At 49.0% G+C, this 22,158-nt stretch overlaps 2 protein-coding genes across 11 annotated transcripts in view; one reads left to right on the top strand and one right to left on the bottom strand.

Moving 5' to 3' along the window:
- Window positions 1-4,153: 4,153 nt before the first annotated feature.
- On the top strand, window positions 4,154-21,491 carry HNRNPAB (heterogeneous nuclear ribonucleoprotein A/B). 9 transcript variants are annotated; one of them, XM_081091647.1, is made up of 8 exons: window positions 4,282-4,797; window positions 13,812-14,041; window positions 14,785-14,953; window positions 15,594-15,752; window positions 15,935-16,069; window positions 18,376-18,496; window positions 19,173-19,313; window positions 19,532-20,657. In XM_081091647.1, exons 1-8 carry the CDS (start codon window positions 4,702-4,704, stop codon window positions 19,600-19,602), a joined length of 1,122 nt encoding a protein of 373 aa, XP_080947773.1. In that variant the 5' UTR covers window positions 4,282-4,701; the 3' UTR covers window positions 19,603-20,657. The 9 variants fall into 9 exon arrangements, with proteins under 9 accessions (XP_080947778.1, XP_080947773.1, XP_080947779.1 ...); XM_081091649.1 differs by lacking the exon at window positions 4,282-4,797 and adding an exon at window positions 13,470-13,565; XM_081091648.1 differs by lacking the exon at window positions 4,282-4,797 and adding an exon at window positions 13,477-13,730.
- Window positions 17,375-22,158, bottom strand: part of PHYKPL (5-phosphohydroxy-L-lysine phospho-lyase) — a 24,277-nt gene continuing 19,493 nt past the window's right edge. The window contains exons 11-13 of one of the 2 annotated variants that reach the window (XM_081091646.1): window positions 21,485-21,615; window positions 20,723-20,803; window positions 17,375-17,937 (exon numbers count right to left, since the gene is read on the bottom strand). In XM_081091646.1, the coding sequence (XP_080947772.1) occupies window positions 17,858-17,937; window positions 20,723-20,803; window positions 21,485-21,615 (292 nt within the window). In that variant the 3' untranslated portion in view covers window positions 17,375-17,857. Of the gene's footprint in view, window positions 17,938-20,722; window positions 20,804-21,484; window positions 21,616-22,158 lie in introns of those variants that run through there. The other variant, XR_013996006.1, reaches the window with a different exon arrangement.

Below are 22,158 nucleotides of genomic sequence, written 5' to 3'. Positions count from 1 at the left end.
TTTTATTGAATGGTACACTTGAAACCTGTATGGTTTTGCAAACCAATGTAAATCCAATAAATTCAATAAAAAGACAAAAACAAAAAAAAAATTGACATTTTAACTCTGTACCCAGTCATTAAATTGAAAAATAGATTTTTTAAAATTTAGTATTTTAATAAGAAGTAGGTTATAATTCATCCTAACCTTTGACCCCAACTAATTTTACAAATAGGAAAATATATCAGTTGAACAATGAAAATATGTTATATAAGCAATAAAAAATAATTTAAGCCCTAGTTGGTTTGGCTCAGTGGATAGGAAGGATCCCAGGTTCGATTCAGGTCAAGGGCATGTATCTTGGTTGCGGGCACATCCTCAGTGGGGAGTGAGCAGGAGGCAGCTGATCTATGTTTCTCTCTCATCAATGTTTCTAACTCTATCCCTCTCCCCTTCTCTCTGTAAAAAATCAATAAAATATATTTTAAAAAAAGGAGGAAGGAATAATGTTTATGTGCCAAGCACATTACATGTGATATCTCATCCATTGCTCTCAAAGAATTCCCTCATTATTTCCTGAGGCTTATACAGGTGAATAGCTCCATCCATCTCACACAAAGCTGGATTTGAACCCAGGTCTGCTAATCTCCAAGCATGTGCTCTGTTCATAACCTGTGACTTGGCGTTAGACCTCAGCTCAAAGGTCATGAAATATGTCCTTAGTGAACCACATTATGTATTTCTAACACCAGTCTTATAGATCTGTGCCAGATCCAACGTGGTTTATGTGGTGTAGGTATAATATTTTCACTTGGCATAATATTTTTAAGGTTCATCCACGCTCAGTACTCATTATTACATGGCATTCCATTGTATGACATACCACATTTTATCCATTCATTTGTTGATGGACACTTGGGTTTGTCTCCAGCTTTTGACTCTTATGAATAGTGCTGCTATGAACAAGTTTTCATGTGGACATATGAAAGCATGAGATGATTATGCTAAGTAAAATAAGCCATCTTCAAGCATGTCAAACTCACAGCTGGTGGGCTGCATGCCCGCTGGCCGCCAGTTTGACATGCTTAGATTCTCTTGAGTATGCACCTTGACATAGATTTTCTATGTAAAATGGTAACACTATGTTTCCCTTTAGGGGGAACTGCCAGGCTGTTTTTCCAAAGTGGTTGTACCATTTTATATTTCTACCAGCAGTGTCCAATTTTTCTACATTCTTACCAACATTTGCTGTTACCCGACTTTTTCATTAGTATACAGTAATCCTAATAGGTGTAAAGTAGTATTTCATTGTGGTTTTGATTTGGATTTTTCTAATAGCTAATGATGCTGTGCAACTTTTCATGTATTTATTGGCTATTTGCATATCTTTAGATAAATGTCTGTTCAGATCCTTTGTCCATTTTTAAATTGAGGGTGAGCTTTTTTTTTTTTTTAAATATATTTTATTGATTTTTTTTTTTTTTACAGGGAGGAAGGGAGAGAGATAGAGAGCCAGAAACATCAATGAGAGAGAAACATCGATCAGCTGCCTCCTGCACATTTACTGGGCATGATCAGCTGCCTCCTGCACATCTACTGGGGATGTGCCCACAACCCAGGTATGCCGGGAGCCGGTCCATGCTTGCTGTTTCAAGGGACCTGGCATATATGGCATACTGTTCTTAATATGTTTGCTCACCTTCTTGGCACTATGTGTTTTAACCAAGGTCTCTGAGAAAGGTTGTTTCCCCAGGTAGGGATTTTCCCCTGAAGTTAGGGAGGGAATAAAACCTCTTAACTAAGTGCCAGGCGGGTAATTAATCACTTTAACTATGAACAATCATGCTTAAGCTACATAATCTTTACTCCCTGGAATGGAGATAAAAATGCCCTAACCTTTGTAATAGAGATTGATAGGATTGGAATCAACTGGTATAAATACAGATGTAAGAAGACAGAAAAGAGAGAGATAGAACCTAGGCACAGAACCTACACAGAACGTTCTCTAGAGACAGAAGAACTTCGCTGGAGAGAACATGGCAAAAGATCCTGGACTGAACCTGACTACAGAAATTGGCAAGAGAACCTGACTAGAACCTGGTGACTGAACCTGGCTGGAGAACCTGGACAGAACCTGGCTGGAACATGGCAAGAGAACCTGACTAGAATCCGGTGACTGAACCTGGCTGGAGAACCTAGCGAGGGAACTTGGCTACAGAACCTGGCTGGAGAACCTGGACATAGAACCTGGCTGGAGAACCTAGCGAGGGAACATGGCTACGGAACCTGGCTGGAGAACCTGGAGAACCTAGCAAGAGAACATGGACACAGAACCTGGCTGGAGATCCTAACCAGAACTTCACTGGAGATCCTGACCAGAACTTGGCTAGAGATCCTGGCTAGGCTGCTGATCAACTGAACACTGTCTCCGTGTCCTTCCTTCTTCGCCGACTCCGTCCACACCTTTGGGGACCCCTGGACCTGCTGGGGTTGGACCCCGGCACAGGTACATGCCCTTGACCGGAATTGAACCTGGGACCTTTCAGTCCGCAGGCCAACGCTCTATCCACTGAGCCAAACCGGTTTCGGCTGAGGGTGAGCTTTTTAATTGAATTTTATCAAGCTAGATGTGTATTCTAGGAGCTGATTTTAAGTAGAAGAGAAAAATAAAATTATATAGTTTGTACAATTTATTGGAAATCTGTTTTAATTCATTCCTAGGCCAGTTATGTCAATATTGTATGGCCAGTATTAGTCAAGTTGCTCTTCCCTATATGTCTGCTTAGTTTTATTAGCAGCAATTGGTGTCTCCCCAAAACTGAATTCTGACGTTCGGGCCAGATTCTAAGGAGAGGGACCATCAAGTGGTGGATGGAACTTTCCTCGAGCACAACTGCTTGGGACATACCTTGCTGTGTAAAACTGAGAGTTTAGAAAAGTCAGCGTGGCACTTCAGAAAAATGTGGTGCGTGTTTTTTTTTTAGTGTATTTATTTGATAGAGAGGAAGGGGATGAGAGAAAGAGAGAGAAACGTTGATTTGTTGTTCCACTTACTTAATGCGTTCATTGTTTGATTCTTTTTTTCTTTCTTTTAAATTGATTTCAGAGATGAAGGGAGAAGGAGAGAGAGAGATAGAAACATCAGTGATGAGAGAGAATTACTGATTGGCTGCCTCTTGCATGCCCCACACTGGGAATCAAGCCCAGAACCCAGTATATCCCCTGACAGGGAATGGAACCGTGACCTCCTGGTTCATAGATTGACACTCAACCACTGAGCTACGCTGGCCGGGCCAGAAGGTCAGTTTTAAAAGGAACATTTCCCCAGGAGGTGTGCCATGCCAGCACGGCCAAGGGTGATCCCGAGTTGGGGGGTGAAAGGATTAAGAAAAGACAGACAAGAGAATGAAAGCTGGGTCTCAGTAGGATGCTGCTCCCTGATGAGGAGACGACAGCGCCCACAAGCCGTGTCTTTATTTTATAGCAGATGCCAGGAGGCAAAGTAGGGGTGTGATCACATTGTTTACAGCGTTCTCGTGAGTTTCAACCTCACTCAACTACATGCACCCGAACTCTAGCACAAGGCACGTGGGGCCACGTGTTTGGATCATAGGTTCAAGCTTACAACCACAGCCGTTGGCTATGATTGTGCTGGGAGGGCCCTGCCCTTCCAGCTGGGACTTGCACGTGGCAGAGAGGACCCTGTCCTTTCATTAGTCCGAGGCTTGAACCTGGCCAAAACACTGTAGCCGCGCCCCACAAGGAGGAAAAGATAGGCAGGAGGTGACAAAGGAAAATGGTGGGCCAGGCGCTAAGACCAACATAAATCAGCAGGTGATTTGGCTGACCTGGGCGGGGAGAGGATGACTGGAGCTCGTTCTGGAAAGGCAGAAGCCGGCAGAGGGACTAGGCGAGGTGGGAGGAATTGTGCCTGGGAGGAAGCTCTGCTGAGTCAGGGAGCAGGCTCGGATTAAGGTGTGGGGTGTCGGAGCTGAGGAGGCTTTTTATCATGGGGGTCGAGGGAAAGAAAGGACTGGATCTGAACATCTGGCCCACGCTTCACTAGGCCAGACACAGTATTTGTTGGGATCTCCATGCAGGTCCAGCTGGGCGCTGATCCTCCCTTGGAGGGAGCCGAGCCCTGCGCGTGCGCAGATCGCCCCGAGGGCGTGCCGGAAGCACTACGGTCGGGTCTGGAGACGGAGCCGCGGGGCTGAGAACCTCGTGGCCCTGCCCGCGGGGCGTGGGTATCAACTTGCAGGAAACAGGATTTGGTGAGGCGGGGAGGGAGGAAGTTATTCCAGGCAGATGGAGGTTTGCGCTGCCAAGGTGATCCCGCAGCCGCGGATGTGGGGCTCCGGCCAGAGGAGGCGGAGATGGCTCAGGACGCTGGGAGGAGGCGACTGGCGGGGCGGCCACCGGAGGAGACACTGAGTCAGAAGAGGGGCCGCGGTGGGCAGGTGCTGCAGCCAGAGGGGCAGAGCAAGGGACAGTGGCAACCAGTGGATGAGTGACCGGCTCGTGGCCTGTGCTGGGTTTTCACCCTCTTTCCACCCATTTGAGTGCTGTCCCGATTTTCAGTGAAGAAAATTGAGGCTCAAAAAGGGGAAATGGCTGGTTCTAAATCTCAGAGTTGGGACGCCTGGCAGCTGGGATTTGGGTTGGGCCTCTTGATTCCAAAGCCACATCTGGAGCTCCTGTATTGGAGTTTAGGGGGAGCTGATGGCCCAGAACAGGGCAGGGCAACTTTTCCTACACAGGATCCGATGGTATTGTCTGCTGTGTGAACCAAGAGGCAAAATCGAGGGTATTATGGAGGTAAGTAAGTAATATAAGAGGAGATAAAACATTTCTATACATTTTTATTGACAGAATTAAAAACTTTATTTTTACAGACACTAAATTTAAATTTCCTAGAATTTATAAGTTATGAAATACTATTCTTTAAAAACCAGTCTTTGTTTGAGGGTCATACAAAACCAGACAACTGGCCAGATTTGGGCCATGGGCCATAGTTTGCCAATCCCTGGATTAGGTCTGTGCTGTCCAATCTAGTCGCCACTGGCCACATGTGGCTACCGAGCCATTGAAAATTATCTGGTCTGGAGAGCATTTGAGATCTTGCTTCCTGGCATGTCATCAGTTTAGCTCAAATAAACCCATAAAAAAATAAAGCATCTAGTCCGAATTGAGATGTGCTGTAAGTGTAAAATCCATGCTGGGTTTCAAAGGTAGTCTAGAAACACAAGTAATATAATTTTCTGTGTTGGTTACATTTGAAATTATAATATTTTGGATAGATTGTACTAAATAAAATGTTTCATTAAAGTTAATTTCACCCGTTTCTTTTTACCTTTTTACTAATTGTCTAATACTCTTCCCCCCCCCCCCCCCCCTAATTCTTTTTAAATGTGGCTATTAGGAGATGTTATACACGTGTTTGCATTTGTGGCTTGCATTGTATCATATTTCTGTTGTGTAGCCCTGCTCGGGACTGAAGCTTGGGGGTGCCGATATTAGAAGGTAGGGCCTCTGGGAGACGATTAGGTCATGAGGATGGAACCCTCATGAATGAGATTAGTGCTCTCATAAAAGGGACCCCAGAGAGCTCCCTCACTCCTTCTACCATGTAAGGACAGAGCAAGAAGACAGCTTCTGTGAACCAGGAAGCAGGCTCTTATTAGACACTAAGCCTGCCAAAGCCTTGATTTTGGACTTTTCAGGCTCCAGAACAGTGAGAAATAAATGTTTGTTTATAAGCCACTCAGTCTTTAATATTTTTGTTATAGCAGCTTGAATAGAACTCTCCCTTCCTGTGCCCTTTGGTTTCCTTCTCTGTTAATGAGGGGTTTGAGCTTGATCATTGAAAGCGATCTTCTCTTGTATTAGAAGAAATGGACAAAAGAGGCCATGCCTCTGGAGGCAGGTTAACCAGGAAATGAGAGACTGTCACCTGTGGTGGGATGGTTTTCTCCTTGAGAGAGGCGGACAGTATCTGCCTACCAGTTTTCTTGCCCGGACTAGCACTCAAGGCCATCCACCGGGTGGTTATGGTCCAGCTTTCCAGCCTCACTGCCCATCTCGCCCTATGCACGGAGTTGGGATTGTAGCCACACATGGAGGCAGTTCTGCCTTCTCCTCCTTAATCTCCTTAATGTCTCACACTGACCCTCTTTTCCATCCCTACCCTTGGACTATTGCTGTCCCGGTACCCACTGATTCCTGTTTCCGGTGGATAAAGGGAATCCTGTGTTGTTGGCGTGTAAAGCCGCTGCCCAATGGCAGTCTCAGCTCCTGTGTATCACGTGGGGCTACTTACAGTTTCCCAAACAGTCTGCTCTCCCTGCCCACACCCCCTTTTCCCTCCCATCTCTGCCTGGAGGACCCCCCCCACCCCCCTGCCATGTAGTCTTCATGGTGCAGCCTGGGTGCCTGTCTGTTCTAGGGAAGTCTTATCCTTCCTACCCGCCTCCTTAGCTTGGTTCAGTGCCTCCCATGTGTGCCTGTCCTCCTGTGCTTCCCTGATACAGCGTTCATCTCACCCTTTGGAGAGAATGTTCAGCTCCCAGGGCAGAGTGGCCTCTGATGGTGGAGGCCAGCTTCTTACCCAGCACAAGTGCTTGGTGACGTTCCCTGAAGGGATGACCGACGGAAGGAAAGCTTTCCTCTAGTGCAGTGGTTCTCAACCTTGGCTGCACATTAGAATCACCTGGGAATCTTTTTAAAATCCTGATTTCTGGGCCTCATCCTCCGGAAATTCTGTTTCTTTGTTACTAATGTTGTGGCCCCACCCCATCACAAAGAAACAGAATTTCCGGAGGATGAGGCCCAGAAATCAGGATTTTAAAAAGATTCTCAGGTGATTCTAATGTGCAGCCAAGGTTGAGAACCACTGCTCTAGTGGGTCCCTTCATTGTCATTAACATGCAGTTGTTGAAAGCCTATTGTGGTGAGGACTGGGCAGTTGAGTGTGCCCCTTCCAGGCCTGGACCATGAAGACTCCCACACTAGTTCCTCCCCAAGTTTCCTCTGCCAGCTGCAGATGACAAGGCCCAAGGGGATGGTAGGGCCACAAAATGGAAGGGCCTGGGTCCTTAAGTAATCACGTGGAAGGGAGTCGCTTCTCGCCTGTACACCTACGCTGGACTGTTAATCTGTAAGGAACATCTTCTGCAGTGTTTACCTCTGCTTGTTACCACAGTGTAGCCACCCTGACTGATATTCCTGTCATGCAAACCTGAGTGCAGGTGACAGAATAATGAAGGCACATTCTGGACTAGATGGCAGACCCAGTGGGGGAGGTGAGGGAGAAAGGCTGACACAGCTATGTTCCTGGCCTGCACAGGTGGGTAGATGTAGAGGCATTCTCTGTGGCCAAAAACACCAGCAGAGGGTCAGGGCTTTGCGGAATGTCACGTGTTCCATTTGGGACATGCTGAGCTTGAGGTGCCTTGGTGATAGTTCAGTAGAGATATTTATGCCTGAGGGTTTCGAGTTCAGAAAATAGTCTTTCCAAAGGGGTGTGGACATGTCAATAGCAGTTGAAGACAAGGTGTGAATAAATGAGTGAATAGATGAATTGTTACATAACCAGAAACTGAGGCCCTAAAGCATAAACTAAAGGGCCTCCAGGGCTGATATTTTGAGGAGGCACTGCTGCCTCTCAGGGGAACTGGGCATTTCTGTTTTAAAGGCTTTTCCGCTACTGGCCTGCAGCAGTGAGTCCTAAATCTGATCCTACCCCAATGCCCAGTGCCAGAATGCTATATATGTACAAGTGAGAATCCAATCGCAGGGGCCTGGGAATGTGCAGTTTTAAAAGCTATGAAGTGGATTGTGACAGGAAACCAGACTGAGCCCCTCTTTGTGCCTTGTCCACTGTATGAAACCTTGCGGGCTGGGCTCCTAAGGAGACTGGGAGGGTTAGGTCTGTACGTGAAGCACGTATTCCATCGAGGTCTGATTCCAGAAGGGTGTCCTGGGCATCCCTGATTTGCCTTTGTTGGGCAGAGGCTGCCTCTGACACTCAAGCTGGGCACAGGTGGCTGTCATAAGAAGGTGACCTTGGGGGCTGGGGGGCGGGGCACCAGCCGCTAGAGCTTCTTCAGAACTTTGAGAATTGATTTGAGACATAGTAGGGGGGAGCTCAGCAGAGGAGGTGTCTTCCCGTGGATGCTTCTATTTGTTAGTGTTGGTACTAGTCTTAGCACCTCTCATTTCTACCTGCTACCTGCCAGGCACTTGGCACACATTCTCTGATCCCTGCAGCAGTGCTGAGAGGCAGGTGTTGTCATCCCTGTTTGAAAGATGGAGAAGCTGAGCTTCATGGGGACTAGTTAGGGACTGACACCTCATCTGCTTTCCACCAATGAAAATTAATTTAGGAGCCCAAGAGTAAGATGACAGGACCTGGTGGGGGCTGGGGTGAACTGGATGGCACCTGTCCCATCCAGCTTCTGTGGATATGTGGGACTGTCAGCTAACAATTTTCCAAAAGTAAGTGGAAATAGAACATTTTTTAGAAATATTATACTTCATAAATGTTGGTAAATAATTTTTTTTAAAAAATATATTTTATTGGTTTTTTACAGAGAGGAAGGGAGAGAGATAGAGTTAGAAACATCGATGAGAGAGAAACATCGATCAGCTGCCTCCTGCACACCTCCCACTGGGGATGTGCCCGCAACCCAGGTATATGCCCTTGACCGGAATCGAACCTGGGACCCCTCAGTCCGAAAGCCCGACGCTCTATCCACTGAGCCAAACCGGTTTCGGCAATAATTTCTTAAGATGTTGAAAATGCTGTGCAGGGCAAGCAAGCACATCTGAGCCAGATTTGGCCCATAAGGAACCAGTTAGTAACCGTAGGTCAAGAGATCTTTTATTCATTCTGCAGGTATGGAGGTGCCTTGGGGGTGTCAGGGTCAAGGGGACAGACCTAATGCAGGAACTCATTGAGCTCATGGTTGGTATCAATATTGTGTGGTCCCTACTCTGAGAGGGACACTTCCTTGGGGCATCACAGACCACTTCCTGGAGGAAGCAGAAGTCTGATGAATGTTGTATTAGTCAGCTAGGGCTGCTGTAACAAAGCACCACCAGCTGGGTGGCGTACAACAACAGAAATTTATAGTCTGGAGGCCAAAAGTCCAAAATCAAGGTGTTGGCAGGGCCGCATACCCTCTGCAGGCTCTGCTGGGGAGCCTCTATCCTAGCCTCTGGTGTCGCTGGCAATCCTTGGTGTTTGTTGGTGCTACAGACTCAAAAATCATTTATTGAACCCTAGCTGGTTTTGATCAGTGGATAGAGTGTCGGCCTGGGGATTGAAGATTCCAGGTTCGATTTTGGTCAAGGGCACATGCCTGGGTTATAGGCTCGATTCCCTACTGTAGGGGGCGTGCAGGAGGCAGCCAATCAATGATTCTCTCTCATTTTTTTTTTAAAATATATTTTATTGATTTTTTACAGAGAGGAAGGGAGAGAGATAGAGAGTTAGAAACATCGATGAGAGAGAAACATCGATCAGCCGCCTCCTGCACATCTCCTACTGGGGATGTGCCCGCAACCCAGGCACATGCCCTTGACCGGAATCGAACCTGGGACCTTTCAGTCCGCAGGCCGACGCTCTATCCACTGAGCCAAACCGGTTTTGGCCTCTCTCATCATTGATGTTTCAACTCTCTCTCCCTTTCCCTTCCTCTCTGAAAAAAAATCAGTAAAAATATATTTAAAAAAAATCATATGTTGAAACCCAATCTCCAAGGTAATGGTGTTTGGAAGTCAGGCCTTTGGGAGGCAATTAAGTTTAGATGAGGTCATGGGGGTAGGGCCTCATGATGGGATTAGTGAGTTTATAAGAAGAGACCAGAGAGAGCGCCCTTCTTTTTCCTCTCTGTCAGGTGAGGACATGGTGAAAAGATGGCCATATGCGAACTAGGAAACAGGCTCTCACCAGACACCTGATCTGCCAGTGCCTTGATCTTGGACTTCCCAGCCTCTAGAACTTTGAGAAAAAAAAGAAATGTTTGTTGTTTAAGTTAACCAGTCTATGGTAATCTGTATTAGCAGCCCGAATTGACCAAGACATGTGGACGCATCACTCCAACCTCTGCCTCTGTCATTACATGCCATTTTCCTTGTGTATGGCTATGGGTATCTTTTTTTCTTATAAGGCACCAGTCTAAGGGCCCACCAACTCCCGTTTGACCTCATTTTAACTTGATTACATCTGCAAAGATCTTATTTTCAAGTAAGGTCATATGCATAGGTACCAGGGGTTAGGACTTGAACATATTTTTGGAAAGGACACAGTTCAACCCACACATATATGTAGAGTAGGAGGAAGAGTATTCCAGGTAGAGGGAACAGCAGGTGCAAAGGTACCTCCAGAAGGGTGCAGGTGAGTTCTGGGAAATAAATCAGCACAGCCAGAGTGAAGAGTGGGCATAAGGTGTGGCTGGGGTGGCTCATGCCAGGCCTCATAAGTCCAGTGGAGTGGTTAGGTTTGGCTGGGCTACAACTAGAGATATACCCCCAGGCTTAGTAGCTTGACAGTACAGATTCCTTTCTTGCTCATGGCAAGTGTGACATGGGTTGAACAGCTCTCCATAATGTAGCTCTACCATCAGAACATGTGGTCTCCAGGGGAAGGGAGGTCTGGGGGAGGCCCTGGCCTCTATGCCCAGGTGCAGAAGTGACCTTTCTACTCACAGACCACACAGCAAGGAGGTCTGTTTGGGTGGGGCATGGATTTCTGTGACCCCTAACTGGCTCTCTCACCCCACCCGTATTCAGGGTTAGGATTTCATTCTCAGAGTGGTGGGAAGCCAGCCAGGGTTTTCACACAGTGTGACAAGATCTGACTTGCGTTGTAAAAAGTTTCCTCCGGCTGGAGCCAGAGTTAGCCCTGAAGTGGAGGAGCTGGAGCTCAGGGAGCTGAGTGGGCAGTGGCTTGCGTGGGAGTTGGCTACTGCAGTCACCTCATATTTGTAGTTAGCTCCTGCAATTTCCACTTTGCAGGCTCAGCCAAAAAATAAATAAATAAAAATAAAAAGTGAGAAAAATGAATTCATGTAATTTTAAAAACTTTGAAAATGCACTTTGTCCCTGTCCTCTTTATTCTAGACTGATGATTGTACACATTTTTATACATATATTGCCTGACAGCCTGGACTCCTTGTTGATTTGAGAAACTCACTGTCATGGAAGAAATCCTTTACTCTAGTTCTATAGCTGGGACCCAATAATAAGAGTAGAGATCCTTGTGTCAAAGGGACTTTCTGCTGCTTCCAACATCCCAGTTCTCTGCTTCTGTCAGAAATACCCTTGGATGCAATATAAAGGCATTCTGGGCGAAGACTGATCCCCACTGGTCTGCAGTTCTTTATAGTTTGTAAAGTATTTTCTAAGCATTGCTTCATTTGAGCAGCAGAATTAAATCTGACACAAGATCTAATTCAGACCAAGGAACTCAGGAGCTCAGAGACTCCTTGGCCTACAGTATCCTGGAGCCCTGGAACAATACGGAGTTGGAAATGCTGGCTTTGTGGCCAGTTTTAGATGTGTGATTTCAGCATTTTCCTCTATAAATTATAAGTACACACAAAATTATTTTGAATCTCCAATAAAGCCATGTTGGTGAAAACATTTTGCAAACTTTGAAGCATGGTCTGAATGTTGTTAGACTTGACATGTTGTTGAGAGTGTTTCTCAGGTGGTGCTAAGAGAATCCAGGTGGACAAGGGCAGATTAAGTGAATTTGTGTCCCCAATAGTTATGCCCTGTGGCTGCATTTAGACTATTTGAACTTAATCACCTCAATTATCTTCATTGCTTGGGTAGCTGCACCCATCATCTCCTGTGAGTCACGTCCCTGGCCCTTAGGTCTGTGGGTGGGTGAGGGCTTAGGTGGAGATGGCGTGGTGAGTCTGTTCTGGATTTCACTGCAAGCCAGAGCAGTAGATGACCAAGGATTTATGGAGATATGTGAGTTCCAGTTACGGAACCAAGTCTGAAGTGGTCAGGTGGGCCTTGGGGTGAACCAGAGGGCCTTTGCTCATCTGGGGTTGGGTGCCCAGCTCTAGCTGATTGATACCTTGGGAGGAATGTAGTGTATTTTTTCCAAATGTAAGATTGTCACATTTTTCATTCTCCTGGCAGCTCATTGGCTGGCTGGACTGGGGCGTAAACCGTGGCCCAAGGCTTTGGGCGTCAGTGTTCCCATTTATAAATTGAGGATGGTACCACCTTTCACAGGGCTGTTAGGAGATCAGATCAGAAAACAGCAGCCCTTGCCAGAACCGGTTTGGCTCAGTGGATGGAGCTTCGGCTTGCGGACTGAGGGGTCCGGGGTTCGATTCCGGTCAACGGCATGTACCTGGGTTGCGGGCACATCCCCCAGTGGGAGATGTGCAGGAGGCGGCTGATCGATGTTCCTCTCTCATCGATGTTTCTAGCTCTCTATCTCTCTCCCTTCCTCTCTGTGAAAAATCAATAAAATATATTAAAAAAAAAAAAAAAAAAAAAAAGCAGCAGCAGCCCTAGCCCGCCACACCGGATCTGGCCGCAGGGATCCAGCGGGCAAATGTCAGCTACCTGTGTTCTGTTGCTCCTGGTAATTCCCGGGCTTCAGAGGTTGTGATCTTGGTCCATTTGGGACCCTTCACCCATATGATTAAAAGGAATCACGGGGTTATGCAGGCCTTTTAAATTTGGTTGTCAAGAGATAATACTAAGGGTTTTTGTATATTAGAAAAAGAGAACTAACTACCCCACCCCCCAACATCATGACTTTGAAAATGTTAGTGGAAAATTAAATTTCAGCAAAAATGAGTGAACTAGTGTAAATGAAAAATTTTAAGTTATCCAAAGTATAAACACAATGCTAATCGTCAAGGTGGTGTGGGGCGGCCTGATTGGGGAACACCATGGTGCTACCGTTTCCCTCGCCACATCCTCGTCAGCATGGTAGGCGCCAGATCTCTGCAGGACTCGTCCCAGCCCGCGGCTCCCCGCTGCGGGGGGCGGCAGGAAGGGCGGGAGCGCGGGGCCCGGAGGACACCAAGGTCAAGGGGAGGGCGAGCTGCGTCGCCATCCCTCCGAGCCGAGGACCATGGGGGACCCTATGCGCCCCAGCTCGGCAGCCGGGGTTCTGCCGCTTCCAGCCGGGCGATCTTGGTTTGCGAGACTTGTTCGAACCTACTTCCCTCTTTGGGGAAATGGAGCGGCCGAGACTGTCAATGCTGGGATTGGGGGCGCCGGAAGGAGAGAGACTGCGGCCTAACAGGGCGGAAGGTATGCCTGGGGCCTCTCAGCCTAGGGCAGGCACGTCGTTCAGTCAGGCAACGCTCCGCAGGGCCCAGGCTCGCGCGGGTTCTAAAATGAGGACAAAGCCCGCCCGGATCTAGCGTGCGCGCGCCGACGTGGCCAATAGGACGCCGGCGCAGGGTTGAATGACGGACGGGCACAGCCAGTGAGCATGCCTCTTGTTGCGAGGTGGGCGCCCCGGCTCCGGCATTATAAAGAGCGCCACGAGTCGGCATTGTCAGGCGGCGGTACCGTGCGGGCCTAAGCAAGTCTTTTGGGCGGTGGGTTCCGTGCAGCGGTGATCGAGGAGGAGCGCGCGAAGTTGCGGCAGCTCCGTTGGCGGAGGGAGGGGAGACCGGGCAGCGCGAGCTTGAGCGCGGCGGAGCCTCGTGGCACTTTCCCGGCGGGTGGGGACGAGCGGGCCTCGCGGCGTCACCGGCGGCGAGGTGAGCGGCCGGGCCGCGGGGCTGCGGGGGGCAGGCGGCGGGAGCCGCGCGGGTCTGACGTGCTGTGGCCGCTCGTTGCAGGGGCCGCCGCGCTCCGGTCTAATGTCGGAAACCGGTGAGGAGCAGCTCATGGAGACGACGGGCGCCACCGAGAACGGGCACGAGGCCGCCACCGAAGGCGAGTCGCCGGCCGGGCCGGGCAGCGGAGCCGCGGCGAGCGCTGGAGGCGGGAGCGCGGCACCTCCGGCGGGCAACCAGAACGGCGCCGAGGGCGACAAGATCAACGCTAGCAAGGAAGAGGAGGACGCGGGGTAGGTGCGGCCAAGGGCCGACCGGACGCCGCCTTTGTTCCGGGGCCGCCTTTTGTTGGCGCCACGCGGCAGGGGGAGGGGCAGGCGGCCGGGGCGGCTCGGGCAGCGGACCTGTTCTCCGCGCCTACCCGCTCTGCCGCCGCTCGCGCTCGAGTTTGTAGGAGTTTGTTGGGTCGATTTTGGCGCCGCCCCGGGGCCTCTCGCGCGGCGCCAGGGACGGGCCGGGCGCCCGGAAGGGGAGTGCCCTGGGGCCTCGGGCCCAGCAGGTCCGGGCCGCGGGGGCGGAGTTGGCGCGTGCCCGGGCCGCGGACTCCTTCCTCCGCCGCCGACCGAGGGCGGAGTTACGGTCTGGGCACCCGGAAGCTGCTGGTTCCTTGACAGCGAATTTTTGGAAGTGGCGGGGAATGGCGGAGACGGTAGCCTTTTGATACCTGGTTGTTACACAAATTGCTTTCCGTTGTGAGCGCTCAGAGCCTGTACCCCGGCCAGGCTGTCCTTCCTTTCCCTCGCCCGGTCGGGGTTTGCTGTCTCCTGAAACTTGGTTAGCGTCAAAGTTGAGTTTGGGAGAGTAGTAGAGATTTAACATCTTCCAAAGATAGAGCCCTTAGGGGCTCAAGGGAGAGTCTTGTTCCAGGTTGTGGCTTTATTTCTGATCTCAGTGAAAGCTTTGCTAGGGCCAGTCCTCATAAAATCACAGCTTTCTTATAAGACTTGTGGCTATGTGTCTCACCCTACCATTTCAGAAAAATGTTTGTTGGTCACCTGAGCTGGGATACCAGCAAAAAGGACCTAAAGGATTATTTTACCAAGTTTGGAGAGGTCGTTGACTGTACAATAAAAATGGATCCCAACACTGGCCGGTCAAGAGGATTTGGGTTTATTCTCTTCAAAGATGCAGCTAGTGTGGAGAAGGTAAGCTGGGTACTTTATATAAGGAGTAAATTCTAAGGACGCTACTCTTGGAGAGTGCAGCTTGTGTGTTCTGCACATGGTTGAGGGCTTGAGAAAAGCAGCTCCTTGTAGTAGGGTAGTGAGTGGGCTGGAGTGGTACAGGAAGATGAGAGTGGACATGTATTGCCTTCCTCTGCCTATTCTGGACACTGAAAACACTGTTGTGAGGACTGGAGGAGAGTCCAAGGTTGTTATGAGATAGGCATTCTAGCTTCATTTTACAGAAAACAAGCTAAGGTTCAGAAGCTGAAGTAGAAAAGCTCACACAGGTGGCTCAGTGTGGTGGAGTAAGGATTCTGACCCCAAGCAGCCCTTCAGTCACTGCGGCTTTACTTCTGGAGATAGGCCTTAAGCTGGAACTGCCGAGGCAGGAGGAGGGCGTACAGGATAACATGGGAAAAGTCGGGTGGTGAGGACTGATTTACAGGTAAACCAGTTGTGCTTGACATTTGATGGTTGGGTGGAAAGTCAGGTTGGGGTTAGAGTTTGGAGGGGATGAAACATTTTGTGTACCTGTGTTGGGGTTCCATGGCTCAAAGAGAAGAGCCTTGTATAGAGTCATGCCGCTGAGTTAGAACCCAACTTCCTTCTGTGGGAACAGGTCCTCGACCAGAAGGAGCACAAGCTGGATGGCCGTGTCATTGACCCCAAAAAGGCTATGGCCATGAAGAAGGAGCCTGTAAAGAAAATTTTTGTGGGGGGTCTGAATCCTGAAGCCACTGAGGAGAAAATCAGAGAGTACTTTGGCGAGTTTGGGGAGGTGAGTGGCCTGCCCTCTGCCCTGAGGTGGCCTTCCTGGTCCATGACAGCCTTGGCTGACTCGAGGAGCCCTCCTCAGCCAGGCTGCTTTATCGTCCTCTGGCCTTCATGGACCTTTTTCCCATCCAGTTCCCTGTGAGCCCTGGGGAGGTACTGGTCCTAAGCTTTTGCCTGTGTTTACAGATCGAGGCCATTGATCTTCCAATGGATCCAAAGTCAAACAAACGACGAGGTTTTGTTTTCATCACCTTTAAAGAAGAGGAAGAACCTGTGAAGAAGGTTCTAGAGAAAAAGTTCCACACCATTAGTGGAAGTAAGGTAAAGTGTCTGCAGTTAATGTGTGTCTGGCCTCTTGCTGAGAGAGGTCTGCCCCTTGCAGGTGTGGCTAAGGGGTTGGGCTGCCTCCAAGGGCTCTCCAGGGTAGTGAGACCCCATTGTTTCTCTGAAGGTCTGCTGCCCTGATTGGGGGCAGATGGTTCTGGCCTTCAAGGAGCTCTTAGCCTGGCAGTAAAAACAGAGTAGTATGCTGAGTAGTCTCTTTAAAGCTAGAGCTTAAGATGGTCTGAATCTAGAGTCTAAGATTTGCAGTTCTCAGAAGATTTTGGAACTTAGCCGTTCACTGATTTCTTTCCCTGGCAGTGAAGCCCTGCTTACTATAGAAACTGCTGCAGAGCTTTTCTATCTTATTGCTTCCAAAACCAAATCTTTATTCTTCTCCATCCCCTTTGGATACTGGCTTAGTCAAATCCATCCTAGCAAGATCCTTCCCAAAGAGCCCCCAGGGTCCTGGCTCATTTATACCCAGGGCCAGTTTGCCTTCGAATGAATAGAAGTGAGAAATATAGCTGTTATCACACCTGAACTCTGGTCTAGAGAGAGGGTAGTATGGCTTTTTTAAGTATTTTCCAGGTGGCAGTTGCCTGTTGAGGGTGTGGCAGGGTGTGACAGGCTCTGTCTGTGCTGGAGTGGCAGCCAGATAAAGTTGGACAGGTAGGGTGGGGCTCCTGAAAACTTCGGTACCCTGGCTGGGAATTTAGAAAGATTGGATTGGACTCTTAAATTTCATGTAAAATGAGATTGGATCCTAGGGGACATTTGGAAAAGACACCATCCATTAGCTAGCCCAGTGGATAGGGATATCGCCAGGCCCTTTTTTTTGCCATAATGAAAAATGGGCAGGAAGAACCTAGAGGGCAGTACTAGTCACTGCTGGGAGTGGGTCTTGAAATACTTTATTTAGTTGTATTTCAGTAGGATAGAAAACATCAGATTGCATCACTGGTGGGGGTAATTTGCCAGTTTTATAGGAGTATGCTTACATGGGGACAGCTTATGTGGAATGTTTTTTCACTGGTCTTAGTTGGGGGCAAAGTATGTGTCAGGGTACTTTATTTTTTTATTTCTTCAAATTATAAGAGAAAGTTCATTAGGAAGTTAGAGGTAGTAGAAGTGAGCTAGTTGGGCTGTGTAGGCTCAGAAAACAAGTTAAAAAAGCAAAAGAAGGGCCCTTGGAACTTAGAGGGAAAGGAAAAGGCATAGGGGGTGGTGGTGTAGGTGTAGAGCGGGACATGAAAGCTAGGGAGGGAGAGCGTTTTTTTTTTTTTTAATTTTATTTTTATTGTTGAAAGTATTACAGATGTGTCCCCCCTTTTAAAAATTTTTATTTTTAAAATTGATTTTCAGAGAGGGGGAGGGAGAGAAACATTGATATGAGCGCAGAACATCAATTGGCTGCCTCCTCCATACCCCCACCGGGGATTCAGCCAGCAACTCAGCAACTTGGGCATGTGCCTGGACTAGGAATCAATCAGCAACCCTTCAGTGGACAGGACAATATCCTACCAACTGAGCCACACCAGCCAGGGTTTTATTTTTATTTTGTTCTTTTTTCAGTGTACTTCTAAAAATACACTTCTAATTTATTTAAACAGGAGCACTGGACGGTTCCTGACCCTACCTCCACCCACAGTGGGCAGGTTTTTGAGCTAAGCAGACACAGACTCTGGGGGACATACATAGGGCTTTTGGCCCATCCCAAATACAGACCAGTGGTTGGGGGAGGGATAGCGGTAGCAGTTTGGCTTCAGGCAAGCTCTGCCCTGAGCCTCAGTGGCTTTCTTCCTCTGTAAGTTGGAAGTCAGGGTCACCACTATACATTTGAGTAGGATGCTTCATTTTTTTTTTTTCTGTAAAAAAGTAAAATCAGAAAATGTACTTATTCTCTGGCTCTCATCCGGGTAGCCTCTGACCTCCCTGCCTAGTGTAGGACTAAGGTGGTAGTAGACCTGACAGTTGGTGTGTTTTGCTGTCCTGAGCTGGCATTGGCCCTGCTGTCCCTCTCCCAATTGTTAAACATGGAGCTGTCCTAACCCTGGGTTTGTATCCATCATTCCCAGTACATTTTCTGGGGGAAGGTTTGAGCCAAAAAGGCTCTAATGTGAATCTTGGTTTGTTTAGGTTTTAGTTATGGTTCTCAGAACTTCTAGCCCAAGTGTGGTTTCACACCCTACCATATTTTATTATTAAGACGGACCAGGTCTGAATGTGCACAACGACCTTCATTTACAGTCTCTCCCCCCAGAACTTGTCCCAGTGGCCTGACTTCCTGTCCTCTTGGCTTGTAGTGTGAAATCAAGGTGGCTCTGCCCAGAAAAGTCTATCAACAGCAGCAGTATGGCTCTGGGGGCCGTGGAAACCGCAACAGAGGGAACCGAGGCAGTGGTGGTGGCGGTGGAAGTGGAGGAGGTGAGTGGAGCACGGATGAATATGGGCCTGGTTTCCCTGCCTGCATGGAGCTTCCATGCCTGTCTTGGGGGCTTACTCTGGTCTCTGGTGTGGCAGGGTGGGCAGGGACAGGAATGGCTCTCCTGGGTCCGGGCTGTGCTGCTGCTGCTGGTTGGAGTGGAAGAGCCCATATTTCCCATGTGGTCTGGGGCCCCAGGGCAGTGGAAGATTTATATTGTACTTTGAGAGGGGAGGGGTAAGGAGCCTGATGGGCTCTCTGGCTGTCCTGAGTCTTGGTCCACCCATGGGTGGGTGGGCGGGCAGAAGGTAGGGCAGGGCTGTGCCAGGCGCTTTATCTCCTTCTGCCCTAGGCCCTCTGACTCCAAAGCCTGAACTCTATCTTTTTTAAGGCCAAGCTGCCAGAGAGGATTTGGGTAATCAGGGTGATTTGAGTAGAATGAGTTCCTGCCTCTTTGGCCCTGAGAGAAGTTAGGTTCCGTTCTGTCTTCCTCTGCAGCTTGGGTCTAAGTGCAGAGTCAGGTTAGGGCTCTGTTATATCAGGGCAGCAGCCCCTTCCTTGGCTTCTGCTTCTGAGTTGCCATAGTAACCCCGCCACCCAAAGGGCAGGATTTCCTCCATCCTAGCTCCTACGTGTGCTAAATGGTCCATGGGCCCCTGTGCCCTGCTCCCCCCACAGGTCAGAGTCAGAGTTGGAATCAGGGCTACGGCAACTACTGGAACCAGGGCTACGGCTACCAGCAGGGCTACGGGCCCGGCTATGGCGGCTACGACTACTCGCCCTATGGCTATTACGGCTACGGCCCCGGATACGACTACAGTAAGTAGGAGAGAGGGAGGCCCCATCCAGTCACCCACCTGGGAGGCAGGACAGAAAGTGCAGGGGTCACTGGCAGCAGGGGCTTTTGGAGTCAGACAGGCTGGGCTTTGTAGCCTGCCCCAGGGGTGTTGGCTCTGGTGAGGATTTGAGCCAAGCGCCTGGCACAGGAATAAATGTTCAATAAATCTAGCTGCTATCATTGTTGTTCTTGTCCCTAGGTCAGGGTAGTACGAATTACGGGAAGAGCCAGCGACGTGGTGGCCATCAGAATAACTACAAGCCATACTGAGGCTTCGGCAAGAGTGCCCGTCTGACCGCACACGCTTTGTTTGGATATTGAGTGAACACAAACAATTATGTACCAAATTTAACTTGGCATACTTTCTATGGCCTGTCCCATGTGCATCTTATTTAAAATTTCCCCCCTGGAAATCACTCTCTTGTTTACTATTTCCAGAGCTCTAGTTGTTTTAGGCAGCGTGTGGTGTCTCAGAGGCCAGAGCGGCTTTGTGGGCTGATTTTATTACCGGGTTACCCAGAACCAGGTGGGAGGGTCAGTTTCCTGCTGCCGCTCTGCACCCTGGACCTGTGGACCCTGGTTGTAAAAAAGTCTATCTTAGGAAACCAGTGTCACCTTTTTTCACCTTTTAATTTTATATTATTTGTGTCATACATTTCCTGTAATGGAAGTGTTAATTTTACTGTACTTTTTGGTACCTTTTGGGAATCTAATGTATTGTAAGGTATTTTACACGTGTCCTGATTTTGCCACGACCTGGATATTGAAGCTATCCAAGCTTTTGAAATAAAAATGTAAAAACCCCTAAGCCTGGGTGAGTGTGGGATATGCGGTGCATAGGACTTGGGCCCCTTTAAAGGAAGGAAATGGCTGGAGGTTTAAGGCAGCTGTTCAAGGGGGTGAAGATTGTGCAGTAGGAATTCTGAGACACCTTAGAACACCTTTCTTAAAACGGGGTTCTGTCTTCCAGGACAGTGAACCTACAATCAAGGATGCCCCCTCCTGGCTGAAATGTAATAGCCTACTCTGGCAGCACCTATTTGCTGCTGGATTGGAGCACCTCAAGTCTGGTGGCAAGAGGAGGCAGCAGGCTGTGGGACTGGCTCTAGGTGGTCGGAGCCTGAAAAGGAGTTTTGTTTCCCCTCACTCCTAGAAGGAACTGGCTGGGGAGGACGTGGCTGCTCTTGCCCTCTTGCCTCAGCCAACAAATGCAAACAGTTGGAGATTTTCTGGCAGGGGTGTGTGGAGAGAGTTCAAGTTAGCCAGAGCCTCCCAATGTTGGAAGTACCCTATGGGAAGGGGACATTACTTGAAACAAAATTTACAAAAAAAAAGCCTGGTTTCCTGGGGGGTACAGAACGGTTCAGGAACCCAGTTGTGGCCTACTCACCTAGTAAAGGACATGACAGGGCAGGGCTACCAGAGGGCTGGGGCCTTAGTGTCTCACAACTTCTCACCTTTTCTTCCATGTCTGAAAAAGACCCCATGGCCACCCAAACTGGTTAACCTTTCTCGTCTGCTAAAGGCTCCTCCTGCCTTCAGTGTCTAAGCTTCTTGGATGGCAGTTTGGAGTTGGGCTCACTGGATAGGGCCATGATCCCCCACATGTGACCTATATATATGTGGCACCAGCCACAGGATCAGCAACAATATTCCCAAAGGATAAAGCCTGCCCTCAAGTTTCCCAAGACCCAGATTCAACCAGAGGCTCCTATAGGAAACCTAAGCTAGTGTGCCTCACCTCATCCAGCAAGTTTTATACCACTTCCCAATCAGCTCTGGAGCCCTGGGGGCAGAAGTGAAATAGCCCAGAGGTGGAGGACAGGGAGGGGTGGTTCTGATCTCCATCTAAGAGAGGGGACTTTGCCTATTTAGGGGGCCACCCCTGCCCAGAGCTTTGCATGCATAGCCCTTGGGGGTGGCTCAGCTCCCACCTCCCCAATGCTTGGGAAGCCCCACCAGCACAGGCAGAAATAGAAGTGACCTAGGCCAGTAAGACCCCCCTCTCCGCTTGAGCTCCTTGCTTCCTGCACTGTCCAGAGGATACCTAGCTCGGCTGTTCCACCCCCTTCCCCTGAGTACACTAGACCATTGTAGCTGCTGGGCTGGGTCCTGGGCACATGGTCAGCTGGACACGGGGCTTTACGCTTACCTGTTAGGATGGCATCCAGCTTTGCCACCACATGTTGTACGTTGTCCAGGCTGAAGCACATTGGGGGCTTAAACTTCAGGACATTCCTCCCAGGGCCGTCAGTGCTTAGCAAAATGTAGTTTTCCTTCATCCTGTAGGATAGGACATACCAGAGCCTTGCTACACCACCAGCCCAGGGCCCTTCACATGGTCTTCCAGGCTTTCCTGCACCTGGCTTTGGCCACTTGGCTAGGTTTCCAGCCACACTGCTCTTGGAGCCCTTCACAGGCCCCCCCGCCCCTTGCATGGGGCACTGGCTACCCCTTGCAAAACTTTATTCCCATCCTTTGTGCCCTGGTATGAATGGCTCATATGGACCTGGCCCTGAGAAGGGGCATAGTCTTAACTGCCCCTGGAGTTCCAGTCTAGTCTGTAGTCCCTGCGTTTCCCACTTCATGTATGGTTTATGTGATGTGTATCGCTTGCTTTGTAAATGTATGGAAAATGTCCAACATTACAAAGTGGTACAATGAATTCCATCCCCTTATCTAGTTTTAGTAACTTCCCCTGCTTTCTGCACACAGGTAATGTAATTTCCAGTTCTTTTTAGGAGGATGACTTTACCATACTTAATACTATCTTTGATATGTAAGACAGTCATTTGTAATATTCCACATTTATACTTTTAACCTAGG

This window comes from Myotis nattereri, assembly GCF_964212035.1.
Source record: "Myotis nattereri genome assembly, chromosome: 5".
NCBI lineage: Eukaryota > Metazoa > Chordata > Mammalia > Chiroptera > Vespertilionidae > Myotis > Myotis nattereri.
Note: the sequence above shows the minus strand (reverse complement) of the source record. Positions and strands in the feature narration are given on the sequence as shown.